At 37.8% G+C, this 23,530-nt stretch overlaps 1 protein-coding gene across 2 annotated transcripts in view; it reads right to left on the reverse strand.

Moving 5' to 3' along the window:
* The window catches only part of pla2g7 (phospholipase A2, group VII (platelet-activating factor acetylhydrolase, plasma)), a 52,249-nt gene that overhangs the window by 16,378 nt on the left and 12,341 nt on the right, over positions 1 to 23,530 (reverse strand). For both annotated transcript variants that reach the window (XM_028796800.2, XM_051924534.1), the window contains exons 3-6: positions 21,813 to 21,963; positions 20,204 to 20,297; positions 12,331 to 12,399; positions 644 to 809 (exon numbers count right to left, since the gene is read on the reverse strand). In XM_028796800.2, coding sequence (XP_028652633.1) covers positions 644 to 809; positions 12,331 to 12,399; positions 20,204 to 20,297; positions 21,813 to 21,963 — 480 coding nt within the window. The remainder of the gene's footprint in view (positions 1 to 643; positions 810 to 12,330; positions 12,400 to 20,203; positions 20,298 to 21,812; positions 21,964 to 23,530) is intronic.

The following is a 23,530-nucleotide window of genomic DNA, read 5'->3' on the forward strand; positions in this document are numbered from 1 at the left end:
TCAGTCACTGCAACTTGTAACTCCTTCAGAGTTTTCAAGTGTCTCTTGGCCTGTGTCACTAGTGCTCTCTCAGCACAGTCACTCAGTTTTTAAGGATTGCTTCAGATGATTTAGAGCTGTGCCATATTCTTTCCATGTTTAATGACTACTAAGGGATAGTCAGGGATTTTCCAGTAGTCTTGCCATGGAGTTGCCTTGAATGTTCCTTTGTGTTCACTACCACAGACACCTGAAACACCTTGACTGCACACAGGTTTTTTCTGTTTAACTAACAGCATGACTTCTAAAACCAAATGGCTGTGCAGTTATTTAGGCGAGTAAAGTCCATTATTTAATGTTCAACAACTGTAATAAATTTAGGTCAATTTGTACATTTTTTTTACTTTTAAATTTAGGAGTGTTTTCCCATAATCGGTGTCAAAAAGTGTAATTGAATACATTATGATTCAATGCTTTAAAACAGTAAAACATGAAAAAGTCCTACATTTTATGCTGTAGACACTGTATGTGGTAACATTTCACAAATGCAAACATTTGCCAAAACAGTCAAATGATGTGATTACAGTGTGTACATTTTTGACAGCAAAGCAGAACAAAATATAAATTAGTATTAACAACATATATGTAGAATAGTTTTTATTACCTGATTGTTTCTAAGTGGAAATTCAAGTTCCCCTTGTTTCAGAGATCTGTAATAGAGCCAATTCGCTTCGAGATCTGCTGAAACATGACTTGAGTTTGGAACTACAACCTGTTTGTTCTTTGTTGTTTTTTCTTTATAATAGTATGTGGCTGAAGCAGATTCATCTCTAAAAATGAAAACAATACATATAATTCACTTGTAAGAGTAACACAGCAGTGCAGAAATTTTGTACAAATTATGAGCACAGGATAACAAAAATGCACATATACAGTATATATATATATATATATATATATATATATACACACACACACAGTATATACAGTGATCCCTCGCTATATCGCGCTTCGCCTTTCGCGGCTTCACTCCATCGCGGATTTTATATGTAAGCATATTTAAATATATATCGCGGATTTTTTGCTGGTTCGCGGATTTCTGCGGACAATGGGTCTTTTAATTTCTGGTACATGCTTCCTCAGTTGGTTTGCCCAGTTGATTTCATACAAGGGACGCTATTGGCAGATGGCTGAGAAGCTAGATGGCTTACTTTACTCTCTCTCTCTCTCTCTCTTGCGCTGACTTTTTCTGATCCTGACGTAGGGGGATTGAGCAGGGGGGCTGTTCGCACACCTAGACAATACGGACGCTTGTCTGAAAATGCTGAAAGATTATCTTCATGTTGGCTACCTTCTGTGTGCAGCTGCTTTGTGAAGTGACATGCTGCACGGTGCTTCGCATACTTAAAAGCACGAAGGGCACGTATTGATTTTTTTATCTGTCTCTCTCTCTCTCGGCTCCTGACGGAGGGGGTGTGAGCTGCCGCCTTCAACAGCTTTGTGCCGTGGTGCTTCGCATACTTAAAAGCCAAACAGCCCTATTGATTTGTTTGCTCCTTTGAAGAGGAAGATATGTTTGCATTCTTTTAATTGTGAGACTGAACGGTCATCTCAGTCTTGTCATGGAGCACAGTTTAAACTTTTGAAAAAGAGACAAATGTTTGTCTGCAGTGTTTGAATAACGTTCCTGTCTCTCTACAACCTCCTGTGTTTCTGCGCAAATCTGTGACCCAAGCATGACAATATAAAAATAACCATATAAACATATGGTTTCTACTTCGCAGATTTTCTTATTTCGCGGGTGGCTCTGGAACGCAACCCCAGCGATGGAGGAGGGATTACTGTATATACAGTGTATATATATGTAAACATGCTACAAAATTAAAAAGAATTACAAGAATTTAAAACAACTAATGGAACAAACAATTGTGAAATGCTACAAACATAAAAGAAATATGCCACCATTAACATAATTGTAAAAAGATTTTTTCTGGCTAGTAATTTTCAGTTCAGAAATGTGTGACTAGTACTCTGTACTTAATACTCCTGTGTACCATAGAAAAGAAATATTTAAAGTCATTCGTCCATAATGAACAGCCAGGACTTCGATTACCTAAGGATGTGCTGCTAGCACTCAATTATCTCAGACAAAACATACCAGACTATTATCCTGTTTTGTTTACACTGTCATTCCCTTTATCATTCTAGTTCAATTTGATTTGAAATTTATTTCCAATGAGAGGTGTTATCAGTTTATGTTGTTTCCAACACTTATAGCGCAGCAAACACCCATTTTAAAATATCTTCACAATAGTCAAAGGGAGTAGTTTTATAAATCACATTTCTTACTCCTATAAACAGAAAATGAGGAGCTATTTGAAGATTAATGAAGCCTCAAATATAGACGAGACAAGAGATGTCTAGAGAGCAAGCACCACAAAGCTAAATAAGCATCCACTGACAAACCAATTAATATGTCATTTTCAGTAGTATATTAGTACATTTTGATTATTAAAACATATGTCTCGTGAAATAAACTTGTTTGCTGTTCTACCAATTATTCGGATTACTTTTATTACATTCATAACACTTTGTGTTTTTTCAATTTTCCCAGTGCATTTCTACAGTTTTCATAATGAAACACTCGATACACATCATTTAATGAATTTCTCACTTAACAGATGCAAGGGCGCACTTTGACTGTTAGATTTCCATTGAAACCTATTTGTTTTTTTTTTCTTTTAGTTTAAGGATACTATCAAGACTGCATCACAATGAAATTCTTACCTGTGTGTTTCCTATAGACTACAGACTGTAATATGACAGGTCAGACAATAAACACATGAAGCAGCAGACAATGAATATATCTGCAAACTGTAATACAAAGTGAGACAAAGAAACTAGTTACTAGTTCTCAGTAACAAAATAATTTGGTGAGTAAGTGTAGTTTAGAATCAAATTATTCAAACTGTTGTAAATTCTATGAAATGTTCAATATCAGGAAAAACAACTTGGAGCAAAACTATTGGTGGCTTTTTATTGCTCACAATCAAAAGCATCCTGGAATACCGTGTCAGCGCAAAAAAAAAAATCACAGGCCGCTGTCTGCCCCCCCGAAAGGCACTGCCCACTCCCACTATCTCACCAGAGCCACAAATATCATGATGGCTCCTTCACACCCTGGTCACCACCTGTGTTATCTGTTGCCTTCCTGTCAGTGTTACAGATCTTTGAAAGCACAGACCGACAGATCCAGACACAGTTTCTTTCCAATTGCCATAAATACATTGAACAAAAATAAGTGAATTGAGGCGAGTGAAACAATTTTTGGAAAGTGCTGGGAAACAGACTTATACATACTGCTGCTGCGCTTGTGCAGCTACTCCCCAGTGAAATGGATTTATTGTATTACTGCTGGTTTCCTTTTTTTTTGTCTCATTTCTTTTTAAGTATATTATTTACATATAATATACGGTTCTCTATAAACTGGGCTTAATGTGCAATATCCTTTAGTGCAGTAACATTTTTATATTTTATTATTTTTGTGTTGTTCTTCTTGCGTGTATTATGTGTTGTAGTTTTTTTCATTTTTCTTTCACAAAAGTAGTGTCCTTTGCTTTTTTGTTCCCAGCTGGAGTGGCGCTCATAATTTCATTGTAATTTTTTTTTTTACAATGACAATAAAGGCTTTCTATTTCTATCATTCATATTAGTCAATTGCAAGACTTTAATGCAGACCTGGGCACGGTGTGGCCCATAGTCTGGTTTTCTCTGACCCATGGAAGGTAAGACAAATATCACACTAAACTAGAAAATCGAGTAAAGTGCGTGCCTTTTTCCTGTTTCCACATAGTGATGTGAACAGCAAGTACTTGCCTGGGTGTGTCAGTCTGCAACAAAGATACTAGATATGACCATGCAGATGCATATTGCGTCAGAAAAAGGCGTGATACAGAGAAGGAATGAGACTGACAGCCGGGAAGTTGCAGGTTTTTTTTTGTGGAAGGTTCAATTATGATTCATGTTATATTGAATAAAGGAAGATGACACCTTTTGTTAATCTGTGTCCTGTCTGTATTTTGTGCAAAGACACAACAAACATGAATGGGTTAAAAAAAAAAAAACCACAACAAGACGTTGATCATTCAACAAATCCTAGACTCCAAAGTATTTTTTTCATAGAGGTTAGCAGTAAAAACAATGTTTGGTATGCAAAGAGCACATCACTGCATTCAAAGACTACAACTTGAGCCATCTGTCACTTCAAGACCAAGCACGCTGAAAAATACAGAAACATATCTGGACAGGAGAAGGCAAGGACTGCAAATGAATTGTTAGCTGGACTTCAAAAACAGCAGTCTTTTTAGTAAGCTTCATTCAGCAAGCTATATATTAGCTCACACAATTGCCAAAACAAGCAAACCATTTTCTGATGGAGAATTTGTTAAAGAGTTGACAGAATGTGTTTGGTCATCCTCAAGCTGGTTTTCTCATGTGGCCACCGTAAAAAATAGTTGCCCACCCCTGCTAATGTATCTGTGTGTAGGCAATCAAAAGTTAACAAAACAACTTTTTTTTCCAGCTATTGCTATACCATTGCATATTTTCTGTAACACTTATCAGTGTAACAATCATAAGATGCTGCATGAAAAAAGGATAAGCCCAAGATAACAGTGGTCCCTAGTATTCTGCTGAGTACCAGAGATGATAATCATAAATTATAAATTTGAAACAAGTTATGAGAGACTGCTGTGTGTTCCACCTTACAAAAACATGGCTGAAACAAAAATTCTTAACACAGTGTTTTAACTAGATGGTTTCATATTTCTAACTGTTCATTTGATTCTACCAGCAAAAATAAATGAGAAAAATGTGAGCATTAATCAACAGCTTCTATAGGTTGAATGTTAAATTTCTTTCCAATTCGTGCAAAAATACTCTGAAATATACAATGTAAGCTTTCATCACTACTTGCCAAGTTTAATTACCTCTGTTACTATGACTTTCTGTGTACACACAGACATAGGCTAACACTGAAGCACACAGCCCTGCAGTATGTGCTTTAGCAGGTCTGCCAAAGTTTTTGTTTAAAAGACTGGAAAAGCTGTATAATGCTAAACAAACATCTTATTAAACATCTAACAATTAATCAGGTTGATTGGCAGCAGGTCAGTAACATAACTGGGTATAAAAGGAGCATCCCAGAGAAGCAGAATCTCCCAGAAGCAAAGATGGGGAAGGGTTCAAGAATCTGTGAAATACTACACTGGCAAAAAGTTTAACAATTTAAGAATAACACTCTTCAATATGTTTGCTTTCAGAAATAAATATTTTTTCAATAGAATGTTATAAGAAGTAAGTTTTCTTTAGCTAAATGTGTTAAAAAATGAAATAGGTAAAAATCATGCTCAGTATGAAATGTTGAAAATTAAATTTAAAATGTTTCAATTGAACACTTTACAGGACTGTTTTTACATCCTCTACATGTGCATATTTGGTTCAGTGAATGGTTACGTCTACCATGACACAACTAATTCATCAGCTAGTGTTTGTGTTCTTTAGGCAGTATACAATGCCTTTATGCTAACTATAGTACATGCAGGCCATACTAATAAAATGTGATGACCTGGTTTTTGCTATTGTCAGTAGACCCCCTGAACCCTTACTCTGAAATAAATAACAGTACTGCTTTTGGACAGTGCTTTAAAAGGGATATTCTTTTTAAATGCTCATTGACCCAGAAATGTTTACCTTGTTCCTTTTACAACAGCACATTTTCTGTCAGCACAATTCCCATTTCCAAGCAGTATTCCTAAACAGAGTTCTGTGCTGAGTGATATGGTGATCTGAAACAAATAATACTTTGTGTTGTTTTTGTAAAATAAAGTACAAAATAAACTTTTTAAAATAAGAAAACCATTCAATTTCTGAAACAAATTATCAGCTGATTAATGACACTGAGATGTGTATTTATAAAAAAGATGAAATGGAACGCGTTACTATTTGACAGCTTATTGATGTACCAATTAAAAAACATTAAAGTGCAACATTCCATTAGAACTTTTCATAAAATTCTCTTTGCTTGCACAGACTTTGGCAACTCAATGATCTGACAGAACACATACAATCTGAATGGAGGTATTCATCTTATAACATTTGACAAATACATTCCAACATGTCTACCAAAATCCCACTTACTTACATACACATTACACGACTTATAGTCAGAGGGGATATCAAAATTGACCATTGCAGTTGCCGATCTTGTTGCCAGAGGATATTAGATTATATGACTAGAAATCGCAAGGGTCAAATTACTCAACTGTGTGACAGCTTTCCTGCACAGTTTCACATTTCCAAAGTATCATGATGTGACCCCTTTTCCTGACAGCCAGTATCATCCTGCCTGATTGAGCCGTTGCCTATGCAAAAACTTTCCAGGTATGGCAAGTTCAGCCATAATCTCTGCCTTTTTCTCCCCATTGTATTGTGGCATGTAAAACATGAGACATCAGACAGACAAGCCTCTTTTTTTGCTTACAAGTTCTAAAACACCCGTGTTCCTTATTTCTCATTGCTGCATTATATACATTGTACTTCCTTGATGAGTGCGGATTGGTTGTCAACCCTCACAACACACAAAGCCTGTTTCTATTACAGGTAGTCCCCAAGGACATCCGACCTACGACTTACGAGCGGGCCGCAGCTGCGATGCATGTGCCTCAGTAACTGCTGCTCCGTCATCTTCGGCCTGGGGACACTGCAAGCGGTGGCTGGATGGAGGCTGGAGGGGGGGCGATTTCGCTGCCCGCGCAGTGTGGTGTCCCTTGGGCGGCAAGCGGTTTTACTGCCCGCCCACTACACACGGCTGCCCCGTTCGTTCTCGGTGGGCGGCTGGTAATGCTGCAAGCGGTGGCTGGATGGAGGCTGGAGCGATTTCGCTGCTCGCGCAGTGTAGTGTCCCTCGGGTGGCTCCCGGCGGCAAGCAGTTTCACTGAACAGGGCAGCTGGTAATACTGCAAGCGGTGACCCAGTTGTGGCTGAACGGAGGCCATTGAAGGTGAATGGGGCGGTGGGGGGTAGCATTGTAGTGTGCATCGGATGGCTACCTATTGAATGGGGGAGATTCACTACCCACCTTTGGCCGCACCATGTTCGTTCTCGGTGGGTGGACGCTGCAGGCAGCTTACTGTAGTGGAGGTGACTGTGAGGTGGGCTGGTGATGAACCACCCGTCGATGCCCCCATTCATTCTCAATAGCAAGCCTGTTTGTACTGTTACGTACATAGCAGGAAGTTGTCTCTTGTCAGTATATCAGACGTGTTGACGACTGGTGCCTTCCTGCTGTGATAACGTGTACAGTGTTGTGCAGAAGAGCTCATCTTAATGTTTTGTCTTCACCCTTCAACAATGTCTTTGAAACACAAATCTGATGCAAGTGCTGGTGATACAGTAAAGAAGAGAAAAACCATCACCATTTAAAATAAAGTAGAAATAATAAAAAGGTCAGAGAGAGGTAAAACTCCATCATTCATTGGCACAGCACTTGGTTACAGTTGGTCAACAATAGCATTTATTAAATTTATGTACCTGTTCCGACTTACATACAAATTCAACTTAAGTACAAACCTACAGTCCCTATCTCGTACGTAACCCGGGGACTGCCTGTACTTGACAAAATAAAAGCTGTTTGATTTTGTTGGGGTGAGTCACTAAGTATATCAAACTACCTGACTTGACATCACAGGGGCAAGCTGTGACTGCCCCAGATCTTGTAGATGAAGTCTTTGATTGAAAAATCGCATGCAATGTGACATGGTGTACAGGAATGTGATATCTTATATTCTTTAAATTGTTAAAAGGATTGAAGACAATATTTTATGACATTAAAAACTGTAAAAATGTAAGTGCATTTTTTATTTTTACTTGAATTTTTGATCTCTTAATGGTTTTTAACTAACCACATAAAGATGAAGTATTAGTAGAGGCTGTAGACTGAAGGGTAAACTAGGAAAAATAAAAGTGATAACTGTAAAAAGAGCAGACTTACAAGATGAAAAGGTCAGAACCTTAACAGGTAAACTGGTTAGTTTCTGGACTTACCACATTTGTAAAAGTGAAGCTCTCAAATCATTGGTTATTTTTGTGCATTCACGCCTCATGAACATGTACTGATATGGTCTGTCAAAATGACATTGTGCAGAGAAGGGCTAGGGGTGTTTCAGTTGGCCCGGACAAGCTTTAAAAAGTGATAAGCTTAAAGTGAAAATATTGAATGGAACCGAATTGAAGAGAGGGAAAAACCAGGAAAAACACAGTCACCAGGTCGACATAGTGATGTAACTTTAACAGACTAAATGCCATACGCATTAGGTGTACTGGCCAGAATTGTCTATGACAGCCCCTGAAATATTCCAGGTTGTATGGTGATTTGCTACATCCTATCTTTATATCTGTTTTCACTTTTTTCTGCACATTAAGAATATTTAAGAATTTTAAATACTATAATAACTGAATAATACCTGCTCCCATTGCTTGCATCTATTATTTGCTCTGTCTTGTTGCACGGCGTATAAATGAATACAGAAGATGTCCTCTAATGGGGAAAATGAAGCACAGTAGCAGTCAGTTCTGAGTGCAGAATGAGTCTGTAGTCCCAGGTGCAATTGCACTGCAGCTGTGGGCTGTGTCTCCTTCAAGGCCAGGCGAGTACAAAGTATGGAAGAAATATTAGAGTTAGGGGTCACATGATTATGAGTAATATACTGTGTTTTTGTTAGCTTTTCATATTAAAAATATATCATCTATCCTAGAAGATGAATAAAGGGTTAATAAATGTCAGAACCTTGTTCAGGAGAAAGTAGGGTGAAATGACACCTTTTATTGGCTAACTAAATAGATTACAAATGCAAGCTTTCGAGGCAGGTTTGCCTGATGAAGGGGCCTTAGCTGCCTCGAAAGCTTGCATTTGTAATCTATTTAGTTAGCCAATAAAAGGTGTCATTTCACCCTACTTTCTCCTGTATCAATCTATGGCTAACACGGTACAACACTCTACTGCTATAGGAACGTGTTCAAGCATATTGGGAAAACCAGATAAAGGTTTAGTGAACAACAAGGAACAAGAAAGTTGTGTGTGATGGTTTCAAAAGAGGCTGCAAGCTAGTGAACCAATCAGAGTGAATGCAAGCTAGTGAACCATCAAAGTAAGCATTAACTAAATTTACATAACAGTGCTGAATTATCAGTAAATAGAGCTCTCTGTCTTTACTTTGTGACCATTCCATCACAGGCTGCTGTAATGCAGTGTATCCCTCTTCATGATGCAAAATAAAAGACACAATGGCCTAGCTTACTCCTGTCTGATTCTTTGTATTGATTGTTAATAGATAAAGTAACAATTTCTTCCACAAAGGATAAGATCACAAAAGTTGGAGTGAAGGATATATCTGTGGGTCTGCATAACAAAGTTAGGACAGGATCACTACCAAAACCCTTCCACGATAAAACACTTGGCTGTATGACTAAATCCAACAGCATAACACACTAGCAAAATACTCTCTGTTGTCGTCCTTTCAGAATAAGCTGACAGAAATTGGTTTACTTGCTGCACTCCAATTTTGGTCAATGTGTTAACAAGCACATAGGCTAGCATGAAACACGCAAAAGTTCTATATTGAAGTGACCTCCACTGCACTGTCTTATCTTACTCCACTTGCTCAACTCACCTTTCACTGCAAAGTGAAAAAACAATGCCCTATTTTACTTAAAACTAAGAAAAAGCTCAAATTTACTTAACAAGGATCAGTCTAAAATTTCTTAAGAATCTAGCACACATTTATTAATGTTGTCCTTACTTAAGTATGCTGAACCTCTGTTAATTTTTAGGAAGCCTCAATATCTTTGTGTCATATCCTGAATTCTTGCTCTCTACATAGGTGTGGGCATGTCCAATCTGATTCAAATAACATACAATATATTGCTTTATGTCTAACTAACCTGCTGTTTACTCACCTGAATTAAAAAAACCGATTAAAATTAAAAAAAGGTTAATAAAAAAGAAAAACAAAATGCTTAAAAGTGGGGGGGTTTCCTTTCATAAACAATCTTCGTCTATTAAAACTTAAACTTGTTGGGTGTCTCATTTACTTTGAAAAAATAAACTATTTTTATACTATATACGTATAGTATGGTGGTGGAAAAAGCTGTGCTTAGACTCCAATTACTGCAGAGGTGCTTTCTATACGAAGTTATGTGTTTTATCCCTGTGCTTGCATGGGATTCCTTAGGTCACTCAAGTTTCCTACCACAGTTCAAAAACATACTGTTAGTTTAACTGCAAAACCTGAATTGTCCAAGTGTAAGTGATTGTTACAGTGTAGCCAAGTTTGCTCTGCATTGTACTGTCATCCCTTATAGGGCTAGTTCCTGTCTTTCGTCTGTTACTAATGGGTCAGGCTCCATCTCCAGTTGATACTATGTATTGTTGGCATTATACAGCATAATCTATATTTTTAAAAATGCTAACCTGCAAAAATTCTGATCACAAAGCATCAAACTAATGGAAGGAGTTATCATACAATACAGTGGCCTGATTTAGATATGACAGAGAGAGAGACAGACAGACAGAGTGGACACCAGGGGCACTCTAACTCCCCAAGCACCTGACACAAATGCTCAGACACAAATATAAAAGGAACAGGTGAGGTTTATTGTGGGAAACTCTTCAGATAAATGTTTCCCATCACAGCCACAAGTACAATAAACACAACAAGCACACAGCAATGCTTCTCTCTCTCTCTTTGCTACTGCCTCCACTCCTCCATGCAAGTGTAGTCCTCCTTCCTCCAGGATTTGGCTCATTGAGTTGTGGCAGACTGCTCCTTTTATCCAATTCCCAGAAGTACTTATGGTGATAGGAAGCTGAATCTTCGAAGCACTTCCAGGAGAGGTTGGAGCCCTGTGGATTAGGGACTCCCAAATACAATACCTGGCATGCCTTGTGGGCACCCATGCGAGGATCCCAGCCTGGGATGGCTGCCATCTAAGATCCTGGGGGAGATAAAGCCCTGTGTAAGCCGTCTCCTCCTGTCCTTCCAGGTTGAGGGCTTCCCCGGGAGCCAGGCTCCTGGCTGTCCTTTACTCTATAATACCTGTTCTGTTTTTCAAGGCAACATGAGAAACTGGGGTACTGCTGCACATGCTGGGCTTAGTTTCCCTCTCCTTATGAAATGAATATGGACTTTATAGGCAAGCTTTATGCTCAACTTAAAGATCTAATATAAAAACGTTCGCTACCTTCTGTAGTCTATTCTGAAATAAGCATGAATTAATAATAGCAGTATGTTAAATGGCTACAAGTAAAGACCCACACCACAATTCCACAAGAAGGGTGGTTTTACAATATATAACCTGTAATGTCATCTGTGCAGGAAGGCTAACAGACAGTAAGACAACTTAAGAACCTTAGCTGAAAATGCCAATGAAAAGCCAAAATCTGGCTAAGCAACCCAGGATCACACAGGGCTTTTACTTTCATACTGTTGACAAATACTGATAGTGGACATCTCTGTGTAACATTTGTGTAATGTAGTGCAACAGGTTTAAAAGACTTAGCAGTCAAGTATCACACTCACGTTATTAAACAAACAGAAACTGCTATGCAAACACAGGGCATGGTTCACTTCACATGCTCTCACAAAACAACGGAAAGTAAATGGAAGCTGATTTAAATTATTACTAACGGGAAATAAAGAATGAGATGATGGCAAGTTGAAAAAAGAGGGATGATATTTCCTTAAACAAAATGCATATATTCCACTGGGATGAGAAACTGTAGCTAAACAACATGTGCCTTGCAAAAAAACTGTTACAATCAATCCTAGGAGTGCACTGTAACCATGCACTTAGCTTACATTGCTTATACCACAACATTAAAGCTACTTCACAAATCAGGTGTTAAAAATCTAAAATCTATTCATCATGAGAACTTGTGACCAGCTGGTGAACCACTAAAATAAAAATAACATGTTACATACATATAATTAAAGTGTGAGCTGCTAAATGTGATATTAGATGTGATATGCTGTTAATAAACCACAAATTTAGGACAAAAAACAACTGCCACAGCAAAATCCTGTCTAAGTTTGCAAATAAGTAAAAATATCCATATCACACTGAACTTAAAAGATGAAAAATTTTCACTTTCCAAATTCAAGGCTGTAGTTTATAGTATTTCAAGATTTTGAAAGTCTAATAAAACAAAAGTATACACAGTATTAGAATGAAACTGCAGAAACTACATTATGATGATGTTTTAAAATAAGGCGAAGGGACTGCTACGATGCTTACCTGTGTTCCACCGCAGCAACTATGAATCCCCGAGAAGCAATTTCTATACAGATGGCAGAATACAGGGTTCTAATAAATTTAAACAGAAGAATAATAAGATATTTAATGAAGTCTTACTAAGGAGGGAAAAAACACTATGTCCACAGTTTGGATTTTAAATTAACACAGTAAGAAGAAATAAAGAAAAAATTAAATCTGCTTCTATTTATATTTCTCTAAAATCTACTATTTTATATATATATATATATATATATATATATATATATATATATATATACACACACATACATATACACACACACACAGAGTTAGGTCCATAAATATTTGGACAGAGAACTTTTTTCTAATTTTGGTTCTGTACATTACCACAATGAATTTTAAATGAAACAACTCAAATGCAGTTGAACTGCAGACTTTTAGCTTTAATTCAGTGGGGTGAACAAAACGATTGCATAAAAATGTAAAGCAACTAAAGTATTTTTTTAACACAATCCCTTCATTTCAGGGGCTCAAAAGTATTGGACAAATTAAATAACTGGAAATAAAATTTTCATTTCTAATACTTGGTTGAAAACCCTTTGCTGGCAATGACAGCCTGAAGTCTTGAACTCATGGACATCACCAGATGCTGGGTTTCCTCCTTTTTAATGTTCTGCTAGGCCTTTACTGCAGCGACTTTCAGTTTCTGTTTGTTTGTGGGCCTTTCTGTCTGAAGTTTAGTCTTCAACAAGTGAAACACATGCTCAATTGGGTTAAGATCAGGTGACTAACTTGGCCATTCAAGAATTTTCCACTTCTTTGCTTTAATAAACTCCTGGGTTGCCTTGGCTGTATGTTTTGGGTCATTGTCCATCTGTATCATGAAACGCCGCCCAATCAATTTGACTGCATTTAGCTGGATTTGAGCAGACAGTATGTCTCTGAACACTTCAGAATTCATTCAGCTGCTTCTGTCCTGTGTCACATCATCAATAAACACTAGTGTCCCAGTGCCACTGGCAGCCATGCATGCCCAAGCCATCACACTGCCTCCACCGTGTTTTACAGATGATGTGGTATGCTTTGGATAATGAGCTGTTCCACGCCTTCTCCATACTTTTTTCTTGCCATCATTCTGGTAGAGGTTGATCTTGGTTTCATCTGTCCAAAGAATGTTTTTCCAGAACTGTGCTGGCTTTTTTAGATGTTCTTTAGCAAAGTCCAATCTAGCCTTTCTATTCTTGAGGCTTATGAGTGGCTTACACCTTGCATTGCACCCTTTGTATTTACTTTCATGCAGTCTTCTCTTTATGGTAGACTTGGATATCGATATGCCTACCCCCTGGAGAGTGTTGTTCACTTGGTTGGCTGTTGTGAAGGGGTTTCTCTTCACCATGGAAATGATTCTGTGATCATCCACCACTATTGTCTTCCGTGGACGTCCATGTCTTTTTGCGTTGCTGAGTTCACCAGTGCTTGCTTTCTTTCTCAGGATGTACCAAACTGTAGATTTTGCCACTTGTAATATTGTAGCAATTTCTCGAATGGGTTTTCTCTGTTTTCGCAGCTTAAGGATGGCTTCTTTCACCTGCATGGAGAGCTCCTTTGACCGCATGTTGTCTGTTCACAGCAAAACCTTCCACATGCAAGCACCACACCTCAAATCAACTCCAGGCCTTTTATCTGCTTAATTGATAATGACATAACGACAGACTTGCCCACACCTGCCCATGAAATAGCCTTTGAGTCAATTGTCCAATTACTTTTGACCCCTGAAATGAAGGGATTGTGTTAAAAAAATGCTTTAGTTGCCTCACATTTTTATGCAATCATTTTGTTCACCCCACTGAATTAAAGCTGAAAGTTTGCACTTCAACTGCATCTGAGTTGTTTCATTTAAAATTCATTGTGGTAATGTACAGAACCAAAATTAGAAAAAAGTTGTCTCTGTCCAAATATTTATGGACCTGTGTATATATAAAATCCTAAGCCTAAAAGTGCAACTATTTTGTGCAACAATTTTATGTGACTTTTTTGTCATGCTTTAAATCGGGCTTATTTTAAAACCTACATATATATGTTTGGTATCATTCTTTTCAGAATTTATCAAACTTTAATGTGATGATGTTAAGATTTTCAGATTCTTATTCTGTTTTTAAATTACAAACCAAAATATCAAGGAAGTCGTGGTTTTTAATATCAAGAAAATCGTGGTTTTTATTTTTGATCGAGTAAACTTTCCTTTACAGGAACAAACTAATAAAAATATATATATATTCATAACACCAATGTTTGTAATTAGGTGATTTAGTTAGCTGAAGGTCGAGTTATGAAGACCCACTGCATACCAACGTGATTTTTCCTGTTATTTAAATGTTTTTTTTTTTTTTTTTTTTTTTTTTTTTTTTTTTAAAGTTTATCTAAAAGAATGTCAGTTAAAACGAATGGATCATTTATTTAGTCTCTTATAAATGCTAATCGAGCATAGTAGACCTCAGTTTAATGGGAATACTTCAATCGGTAAGAGAGTAAATATTTTATTCTCATTTCATGATTTTTACTCTGTTTAATAATAATTTTTCTTTTATAGTACATGTTTATAGCATTTTGTGATTTTGTCTCCAATAAATAATTTTTCTTTTGTACATTTACAGATTTTACTAAAATTCTGGTTGCAACTAGGGTTTGGGTGCCAAAGGCGCAAGAGGGCTTGGCACCCCTAGTAAATAAATAAATGTCTCGTTTAGTTCCGTTTCAACCTGCCATACTGTATGTCACAACTTCTTCATAACTCTTACCTGGGGCCACCCTTCCAGGTAAAATAGTGGGAGGGCAGATAATGTATATTGGGTAACACACTGTAATCCAAATGAAGCAAAACTTTAAAATTATGTACTTTTTTGGTATCATGTTAAGCTTCACAATCTTAAAAAACTAACTTTTATATACTAATTACTCAGTATGATTTTATTTTAGTTAAAATGTGCTTATAAATATGGCATTTGATATTAATTTTTAAAAAGGTTTTTCACATGTCACTGAGCAAAAATAAAATGTACTAAGCTAAGCTGCTAACCAGATGGCTAAAGTTTTTTCTAACAACAATTTTATTTAGAAGCAAGTTCCTGCTGTTAATTGAACTCAGTATTTAATGCTTTGGCTGCCACATCAGACATTTATCAGATCTAACAAATTTCTGTGTAGAAGAGGAGATCAACATTGTTCTATTCTTCACTTTTTGTTTACATATACTGTATTTCATTTAAGAAGATATTACATAGTGAGAACACACAGTCGTAAATAGGACTTAACTGATTACTATCTGATGTTTAATGAAATAATAAGAAACTAATGGGTTCCCCCCTGCTCACTTCGCTCGCTAACCTCCCCAGCCTACGCTACGCACCAGCCACTTCGCGTCTCTGCCTCCTGCGTTGTGAAGAGGGGGGCTGAACGCACCCCAAGGAGATGCGGTCGCTCCTCCGAAACCCCTTCTTATACAGTGATACAATGGGAAATAGTTTTTTTTTTTTTTACCTCCTCTTTGCTCGATCAGATGCTGCCTTGCAGCTGGTGCCGTGCCGCGTGCTCTGCATCTCGCACGGCACTTCGAACATTTAAAAGCCTGTACAGCACCTGTCCTATTCTTTGTCTTTTATTTCTAGCCCCAGGTGTGGTTAAATCTCTTGGCACAATTCTTGTCTTGCAGTACGCGAGTCCTTGATATTTTTTAGTTTAGAATTTATAAACAGAATAAGAATCTGAAAATCTAACAACATCACATTAAAGTTCGATAAATTCTGAAAAGAATGATACCAAACATATATATGTAGGGTTATAAAATAAGCCCAATTGAAAGAGTGACAAGAAACGTGACATTAAATTGTTGCACAAAATCTTTGCACTGTTAGGCTTAGGATTTTATATATATTTATACTGTATGTGTATATTATATATATATATATATATATATATATATATATATATATACTAGCAAAATACCCGCGCTTCGCAGCGGAGAAGTAGTGTGTTAAAGAGGTTATGAAAAAGTAAAGGAAACATTTTTAAAATAACATAACATGATTGTCAATGTAATTGTGTTGTCATTGTTATGAGTGTTGCTGTCATATATATATATATATATATATATATATATATATATATATATATATATATATATATATATATATATATATATATATATATACACACATATATATATATATATATATACACACACATATACAGATATATAATATATACATATACATATATATACATATACATATATATATATATATATATATATATATATATATACACATACATACATACATACATACATATACACACATAGATGCACTTACAATAACATAGAAATCAATATAAACAACATTAACATCATTATCATATGAGAATATGAAGTAATATATAAGAAGCACATTTCATATAAATATAAAATAATTAAACAGTAAAATCTTCTTCTATAATTTGCTACCGTGGCTTTTCGTTGGTCTGTCCAGGATTTTAAATCACCTGTAGCTTGAAAACCGTTTCACCTATTGACTTGAAATCTGGTACACATATAATACGTCACGTCTGCTATCCGCTTTATGGGTGATGATTGTATTACTGTTTTTATGTTTATTTTATTTTAGAATCAACTCCTATCTGCGCACACCAGGGCGGCCGTGGGCAGATGCGTATGGTGTATTCACTCCATGTTATCGTGCATTGCGCTGTCACTGGTATTTTGATAAAATAATTTGAACAATATATAAGAAGCGTATAAATTATTAAACAGTAAAACATTAACATTTAAGAAGTAAAGTTACATTGAGTACTACTGCAGTGCCTTCGGGTATACCTCATTTTTTGTTTGCCCATTACATGCTTAAATGTATACATTTTTTGGTGCACCTACCCGAGAACACGCGACATATAACCGAGCATGGGAGAAGCATGGATTTTAAACTCGCGTTGAGTTCATCTGCTGGTCTCCCTCGTGGAATAACTGGTAATGTTTGACTAAAATGTACAGCGAGTAAAACGACATTACCTCCTTTTTTTTTTTTTACGATCTCCGAGATCTTGCTTTTTTCGGTTCAAGGCTTCATAAGCTCTTTTATGTTCTATGGTGTACTTATCCCAACCCATCATCTTTGAATGTTGCAAGACTTTCGCCTTGTATGTAGATCGGGGTAATTACATTCATTGCATTCCTAGTCTGAATCACAATCTGATTGTATTGGTGGTTACCTGGCACTGTAGGGTTGCCACCCGTCCTTTAAAATATGGAATCGTCCCGTATTTGAGAATGAAATTGCACGTCCCGTTTTGAATCAATATGGGACGGGATTTGTCCCATATTTTTTTATCATTTTTTTTAAAGCAGCATCTCATGCAAATCATCCCACACGCATTTTATGAAGATGCCTCCTTTCCTACTTTTGATTGGGTAATACTTGATGTCATCGTTAGTTTGATTGGTCTTTTTAACTGTCCAGTGAGGAGGGCGGGTCTTTTAAGTAGAGTCTGCAAAGTGTTGGCACTGGGATGTGGCACCCGCTGCAGTATGCGTCCCTTATTTTTTTGTATTAAAAGTGGTAACCCTACCTGGCAGGTAACACTTATGTTTGGTCATGAAGTCGTCCAAAATCCGCCACGTGCCCTCTTTTAATTGTGAGAAGCAGATATATATAGCCAAATTCTCGCGCTTCGTTGCGGCGAAGTACTGCTTTTAATTTTTTAAGAAGAAAATAAAACCTTTTTAAACGGATCGAAAATATACCAATAACAATTTGTTAAGGATCTGTTTTTTTGTGAACCTCGCTTTTCACAGCTGTCCCGCTACGGCGTGCGTTTCATTTATTTGACAGCATGTAGATCGTGGTAATTAAATTCATGGCATTCGTTTTCTGAATCACAATCTGACTGTATGGGTGGTTACCTGCCAGGTAACGCTTGTGGTTGGTCAGGAAGTCGCGTTACATCCGCCACGTGCCCTCTTTCTGTTCCCAGAAGCTGATCATAGAATGCATTATTTGAAAGTAAACTATTTAAAACCAAAGAGTATGCGACACGTGTTTCTCCTTAATTCTGGGCTCATCAGGCATACACACTCACTGCATCCCCTCTCGAGAATCGAATATCGTCAGCGCCAGAGTTGAAGCCCCTAACGTTGCGGTCAGCAAGTGGGCTAACATCCGCCATGTGCCGTCTTTCAGTTGCGAGAAGCAGATCATAGAATGGTTGAAACTGTTGCCCCTAACGTTGCGCTACGGCGTGTGGTTCGTTTATACCTCGTGTCTTCTCATTAAACTTTTATCTCGCAAATATGTTATTGCAATCCGCAGTGGGAGCGTTTCTATAAACTTAATTTAAACTTACGTTTTACACCGTGCTTTGTTTCCCTTATGAAAATGCTTTTATGCTTCACTCGCTCCCTTCTCAATTGTTTAATGAATTTTTTGTTCTTCGCTGTTTGCGGCTCCTCCTTCATTTGTCCCTACTGCGTTCACAGTCTTTTCACGTGATTACGTGGGAGGCGTGATGACGTGACACTCAACTCCTCCTCCCACGGCCATCGAGCTGCCGTCCATTACAGTATATTGTGAAAAAAGAGGTTCCAGTTATGACCATTACGCGTTGAATTTCGAAATGAAACCTGCCTAACTTTTGTAAGTAAGCTGTAAGGAATCAGCCTGCCAAATTTCAGCCTTCCACCTACATGGGAAGTTGGACAATTAGTGATGAGTGAGTCAGTCAGTCAGTGAGTGAGTGAATCAGTCAGTGAGGGCTTTGCCTTTTATTAGTATATATATATATATAATATATATACACAGTATAACACTGCAAACAAACATTTGTCTCTTTTTCAAAAGTTTAAACGTGTTCCATGACAAGACAGAGATGACAATTCCGTCTCACTATATATTATATTAGAATAGATTAGGGTTTTTTCCTTAAATAGCAAGTCATTCAAAATTGAGATAAAATGTATTTAAAGTTTCAGCAGTAACTGGCTATTAATTAAGAAAAATGCTTGGAGAGTCACTGTGGGCCTCCTAGAACCGAGTTTGATATTAATCAATTAATAAACTCAATATCTAATTGCTTAGTAAATGTTTTTACAGGCTTTATGTTTACTTTAGTCTTATAGATTTAACACAAAGACAGATATCAGACTTTCTTTAACAATGTCAGAGCTTTCAGGTCAATGCTTTAAGATACTTTGTAGCTTGTGTGATCTTTTCCAATTAGGCAACTTTTGGCACAATTAGCAGTAAGGGTCTGACAAAGAGTAACAAAAATAAGTTGGATGGAAAGAAAAATAAATATCAGCATTCCCAACTCGGCTAAAATTCAACTCATGGTCTAGCCCAGTAGCACTGAGTGCAAGACAAGAAATAGTCAGGGTGCCAGTAAATTGCAGGTTCACTTAAACACATGTATCTATTTAAATAAACATAAGACATCCATAAACTTTTTCTATAACATAATAATTAAAAAAATCACAATAACAGAGTATGATTACAACTGTCCATCCCACTGAGCTTTAAGGAAAAAGCAAACTTTTTGTATAGACTAAACAGGTTGTTACAGTAGGAGAGAAAATCCAAAGAGATTTTGAGATGGTGAGAAGCACTGTTGTTCGCCCAGTATACCAGAATATTGTCCGCACTTCCAGGACCACACATTAATTATTTGCAAATCACTGAACAGGTGATCATGTATTTGCCTTTTTCCTCATAGTCAGTTCCAATGGTCAACATTTACTAGTACAGAAACACCCTTAATCTTTGTTTATACTTAAGGTCTTTCAAGAGATTGAGTCTGCGCTTACTTGTACACTTAGAACATTTATACCTTTAGCATGTGACAATATTCTCACCTGAATGCTCCCAATCCATGAGAGAAAATAATTAGTGGGTACTTGTTTCCTGTCTTAAAAGGTGCATTCCACTCAGCAGGAATCTTATAAGAACCTGTTAAAACAAAGCAAACGAGGCTTTTTTTTAATAAAAAAAAAAAATAGCATGGTCATTAACAAGCAATATTATAACTCAAAACAAGATAATCTGTGGTTAAACAAACTATAGTAAATTGCCCACAGAGGTCTTTCACAGAGGACTGAAGAGTTAAATCATTATTCTTGTACATACTTTCAAGTTCCTCACAATGGATGCAGGTTGTGGTTATTGTGAAAGTGTGAAGTGAACGGTAATATCTGAGAATTCTGTTTAATTTGCAGTTAACTATGCATAAACATTTGTACATTTGTGACTCTGCGGGTCAGCTCCATACTCAGAGGTGCTCAGGGGAGCCTCTTGAACTTGTCACTGTCCGTAACATAACCAAGGGATGAGTATAACAAATGAGGACACAACACGCATAGCAAGGGGTAGGTGCATAAAGTGCATCAGTGCTTTTATTAAAACAATCCAAAAACCAAAGTGTTCAAAACAGTGCAGTACTCCAGTCCAATAAATAAATAAAAAAATAATCATTTTAAGAACAAGTGGTCAAGGAGGTTAAAAATAATCAACCCAATAAATATTCCTTTAAAAGCAACATTTAAAAAAAAAAAAAAAAAAACAGTGCAGGAAGCTGTCCATAAACCCATGAGCCATGGTGCAACCCTTTAACAAGTGGCGTCTTCTCTGCTCACTTTTCTTAAAGACTTACAGCAGAGGAGACACCCTTCTGACAGACACAGCCTTCTTTCCGACTGCAGGTCCGGGTACCTGCTGTTTCCATGGCTCCCAATCTAGATCCAGGCTCTGGTCCTTACTGTCCATAGACTTCAGCAAGGCTCACAAACTGAGCCTCCTTTCGCCGACTCCCACTATCTTCCTTATGTGGCAAGTAACACACATCCCAATTACTTCAGCTCCCTGAGACGCTCAGCCAGAATGATCAACATTAGCAGCCCCAAGCGTCAGCCACACGTGCTCTGCAGGAATATTCTTTTAATGGCTGCGTGCCTCCTCTTGCACATGAGCTTGCTCTTGCACCAGCTGTGTCTCTCATCTCCCTGCCTGCTTCTCTCCCCTTACTTTAACCTCCCTTCTGTTTTGTCTCTCTTTCTCTGAACTCTGAATTCTTCTCCTCAGGCTGGCTTCCCGTTATAAGCCACCGTGGACACAGTGCCTCAAATCACACACTGCAGAAAAGTCAACGAAATAACAGACAGACCACATGCTCATGTGGAGGTGTGTCTCACCTCAATTACCTCACCAACCTCCTGCAGCTGCGTGAGCACACACACCCAACACCCACTGAGATTGAGCAGGCCATTCAATTATTTATTTAAAAATGGGCCACTAATTTCCAAGCCATGGACCCCCTATTCCGCAACATTATCAATAGATAGACAGATAGCATATGGTAGATCACAATTACTTGTATTATTTTGAATATAATAGTACTTGGAAGTAGACAAGTAAGACATTAAGGTCGAGCAAACAGAAATACATTTTATGTTAATGATGAAAACTTACCAAATAGGTAATCAATACTCCAATAACCTAACGTTCTACCAATTTTCATGAAATCTGCAAGCCCTGAAAAATACTCTTTGCTTGGAATCCATGCTGGCTGTTCATGACTTACTGATGTTTCACAAGGATAATAAATACGAAGGAAGGATCCCTGCATAAAAAGAATATTAAAAAAAACCACAATGAGTAAAACTGAATTTAAAACTGTTGTGATTGCATATATTTTTGATTGTTATTCACAATATGAATACAGTGGAACCTCGGTTCACGAACGTCTCTTAACATGTACAAATCGGTTTACGACCAAAAAGTTCACCAAACTTTTACATCTGTTCGCGACCACACACTCAGTATACGAACAAGCCAGTTTCCCTTTCGGTTTGTGCATGCCGAGGATTTCTGCACGTGTTCAGTCTCTCCCTGTGCATTCCCTATACAGAGAGAGAGAGAGAGAGACACACACACACAGGCGCACGCGAGAGAGAGACACACACACACACACAGGCGCGCGAGAAAGATGGGGGAGGGGGATGGGGTAGGGGGCTGGACGCCTAAGGCAGAGAAGGCAGTTAAAGAATGCACTGGGCTTGTTTTTGTTTTCACTTCTGTTTACAGCGATCGGTTCGTAGCGTGCATTGTTGTAATGTTTACTTTTCTTGGCGGTTTATTAAATTACGGATTTTTCAAATGTTCATTTTTTTCCCTGTGCTTAAAACTCCTTAAAAAAAGTGTTTTTAGCGAGCGGTTGGTAGCGCTATAGCGTGAACTCTTGCAATGTTAAGTTTTCTCTGTTGTTCAAGGTTTTCTCAGTGTTATTCAATGTTTTTACATTTAGTTTACTATCACGCTGTGCATTCTATAGTGTAATTAACTATATCTGTGCTTAAAAACTTAAAAAAATATATATTTACATACAGTTCATATGGTCTGGAACGGATTAATTGTATTTATATACTATCCTATGGGGAGAAATTGCTTCGGTTCACGACCAAATCGGGTTACGATCAGAGTTTTGGAATGAATTATGGTCGTGAACTGAGGTTCCACTGTATTTGGCAGTGTAGCTGATGGGGACAGACCCAGCTGGGACGCCTGGAAGGACCAGGAGGTGGCAACTGCCCTGGATCTTGGGGGGACCACAGGAGAGGAGCAGGGAGGCTCAAGCCCATTGGGGCCCGTGGCCACCACCAGGGGGTGCCCCAAGCCTCAGAGAGCCTGGGAAACAATCACTTCCACCACTTCCGGGAAGATGGAGGAAGATCCTTCCAGGGATACCCTGAGTGCTTCCGGGTGCAAGAGCAGCACTTCCGCCACACCAGGAAGTGCTGCCGGAACAGCATTATTGAGCATCTGGAGCACGTCCGGGTGAACATAAAAGGGGCCGCCTTCCTACAGTCTGGGAGCTAGAGTCAGGAGTGGGAGCAGGACGAAGCTCCCGTGGAGAGAGGAAAGGCGGTCCAAGGACATTGGAGAAGAGGCCCGTGTTAGAGGTGGTTAGTGCTGGGACCACTGTGCTGTGTTGTACAAGAACTGTGTTAATAAAACGTGTGCTTTTTATAAAGATGTGGTCTCAGTCTGGTGGTGTCCGGGCATATCTCACACTGAGCATTACATTTTTTCAAGTCCAACATTTATTAAGACAACACTCCTTTACTCTTCAGAGCCAATTTTCTTCTTCTTTCTTTCTGCTTGTACAGTAAGTTTTAAAAAGTACATCA

This window comes from Erpetoichthys calabaricus, chromosome 3, assembly GCF_900747795.2.
Source record: "Erpetoichthys calabaricus chromosome 3, fErpCal1.3, whole genome shotgun sequence".
In the NCBI taxonomy this organism is placed as follows: domain Eukaryota; kingdom Metazoa; phylum Chordata; class Cladistia; order Polypteriformes; family Polypteridae; genus Erpetoichthys; species Erpetoichthys calabaricus.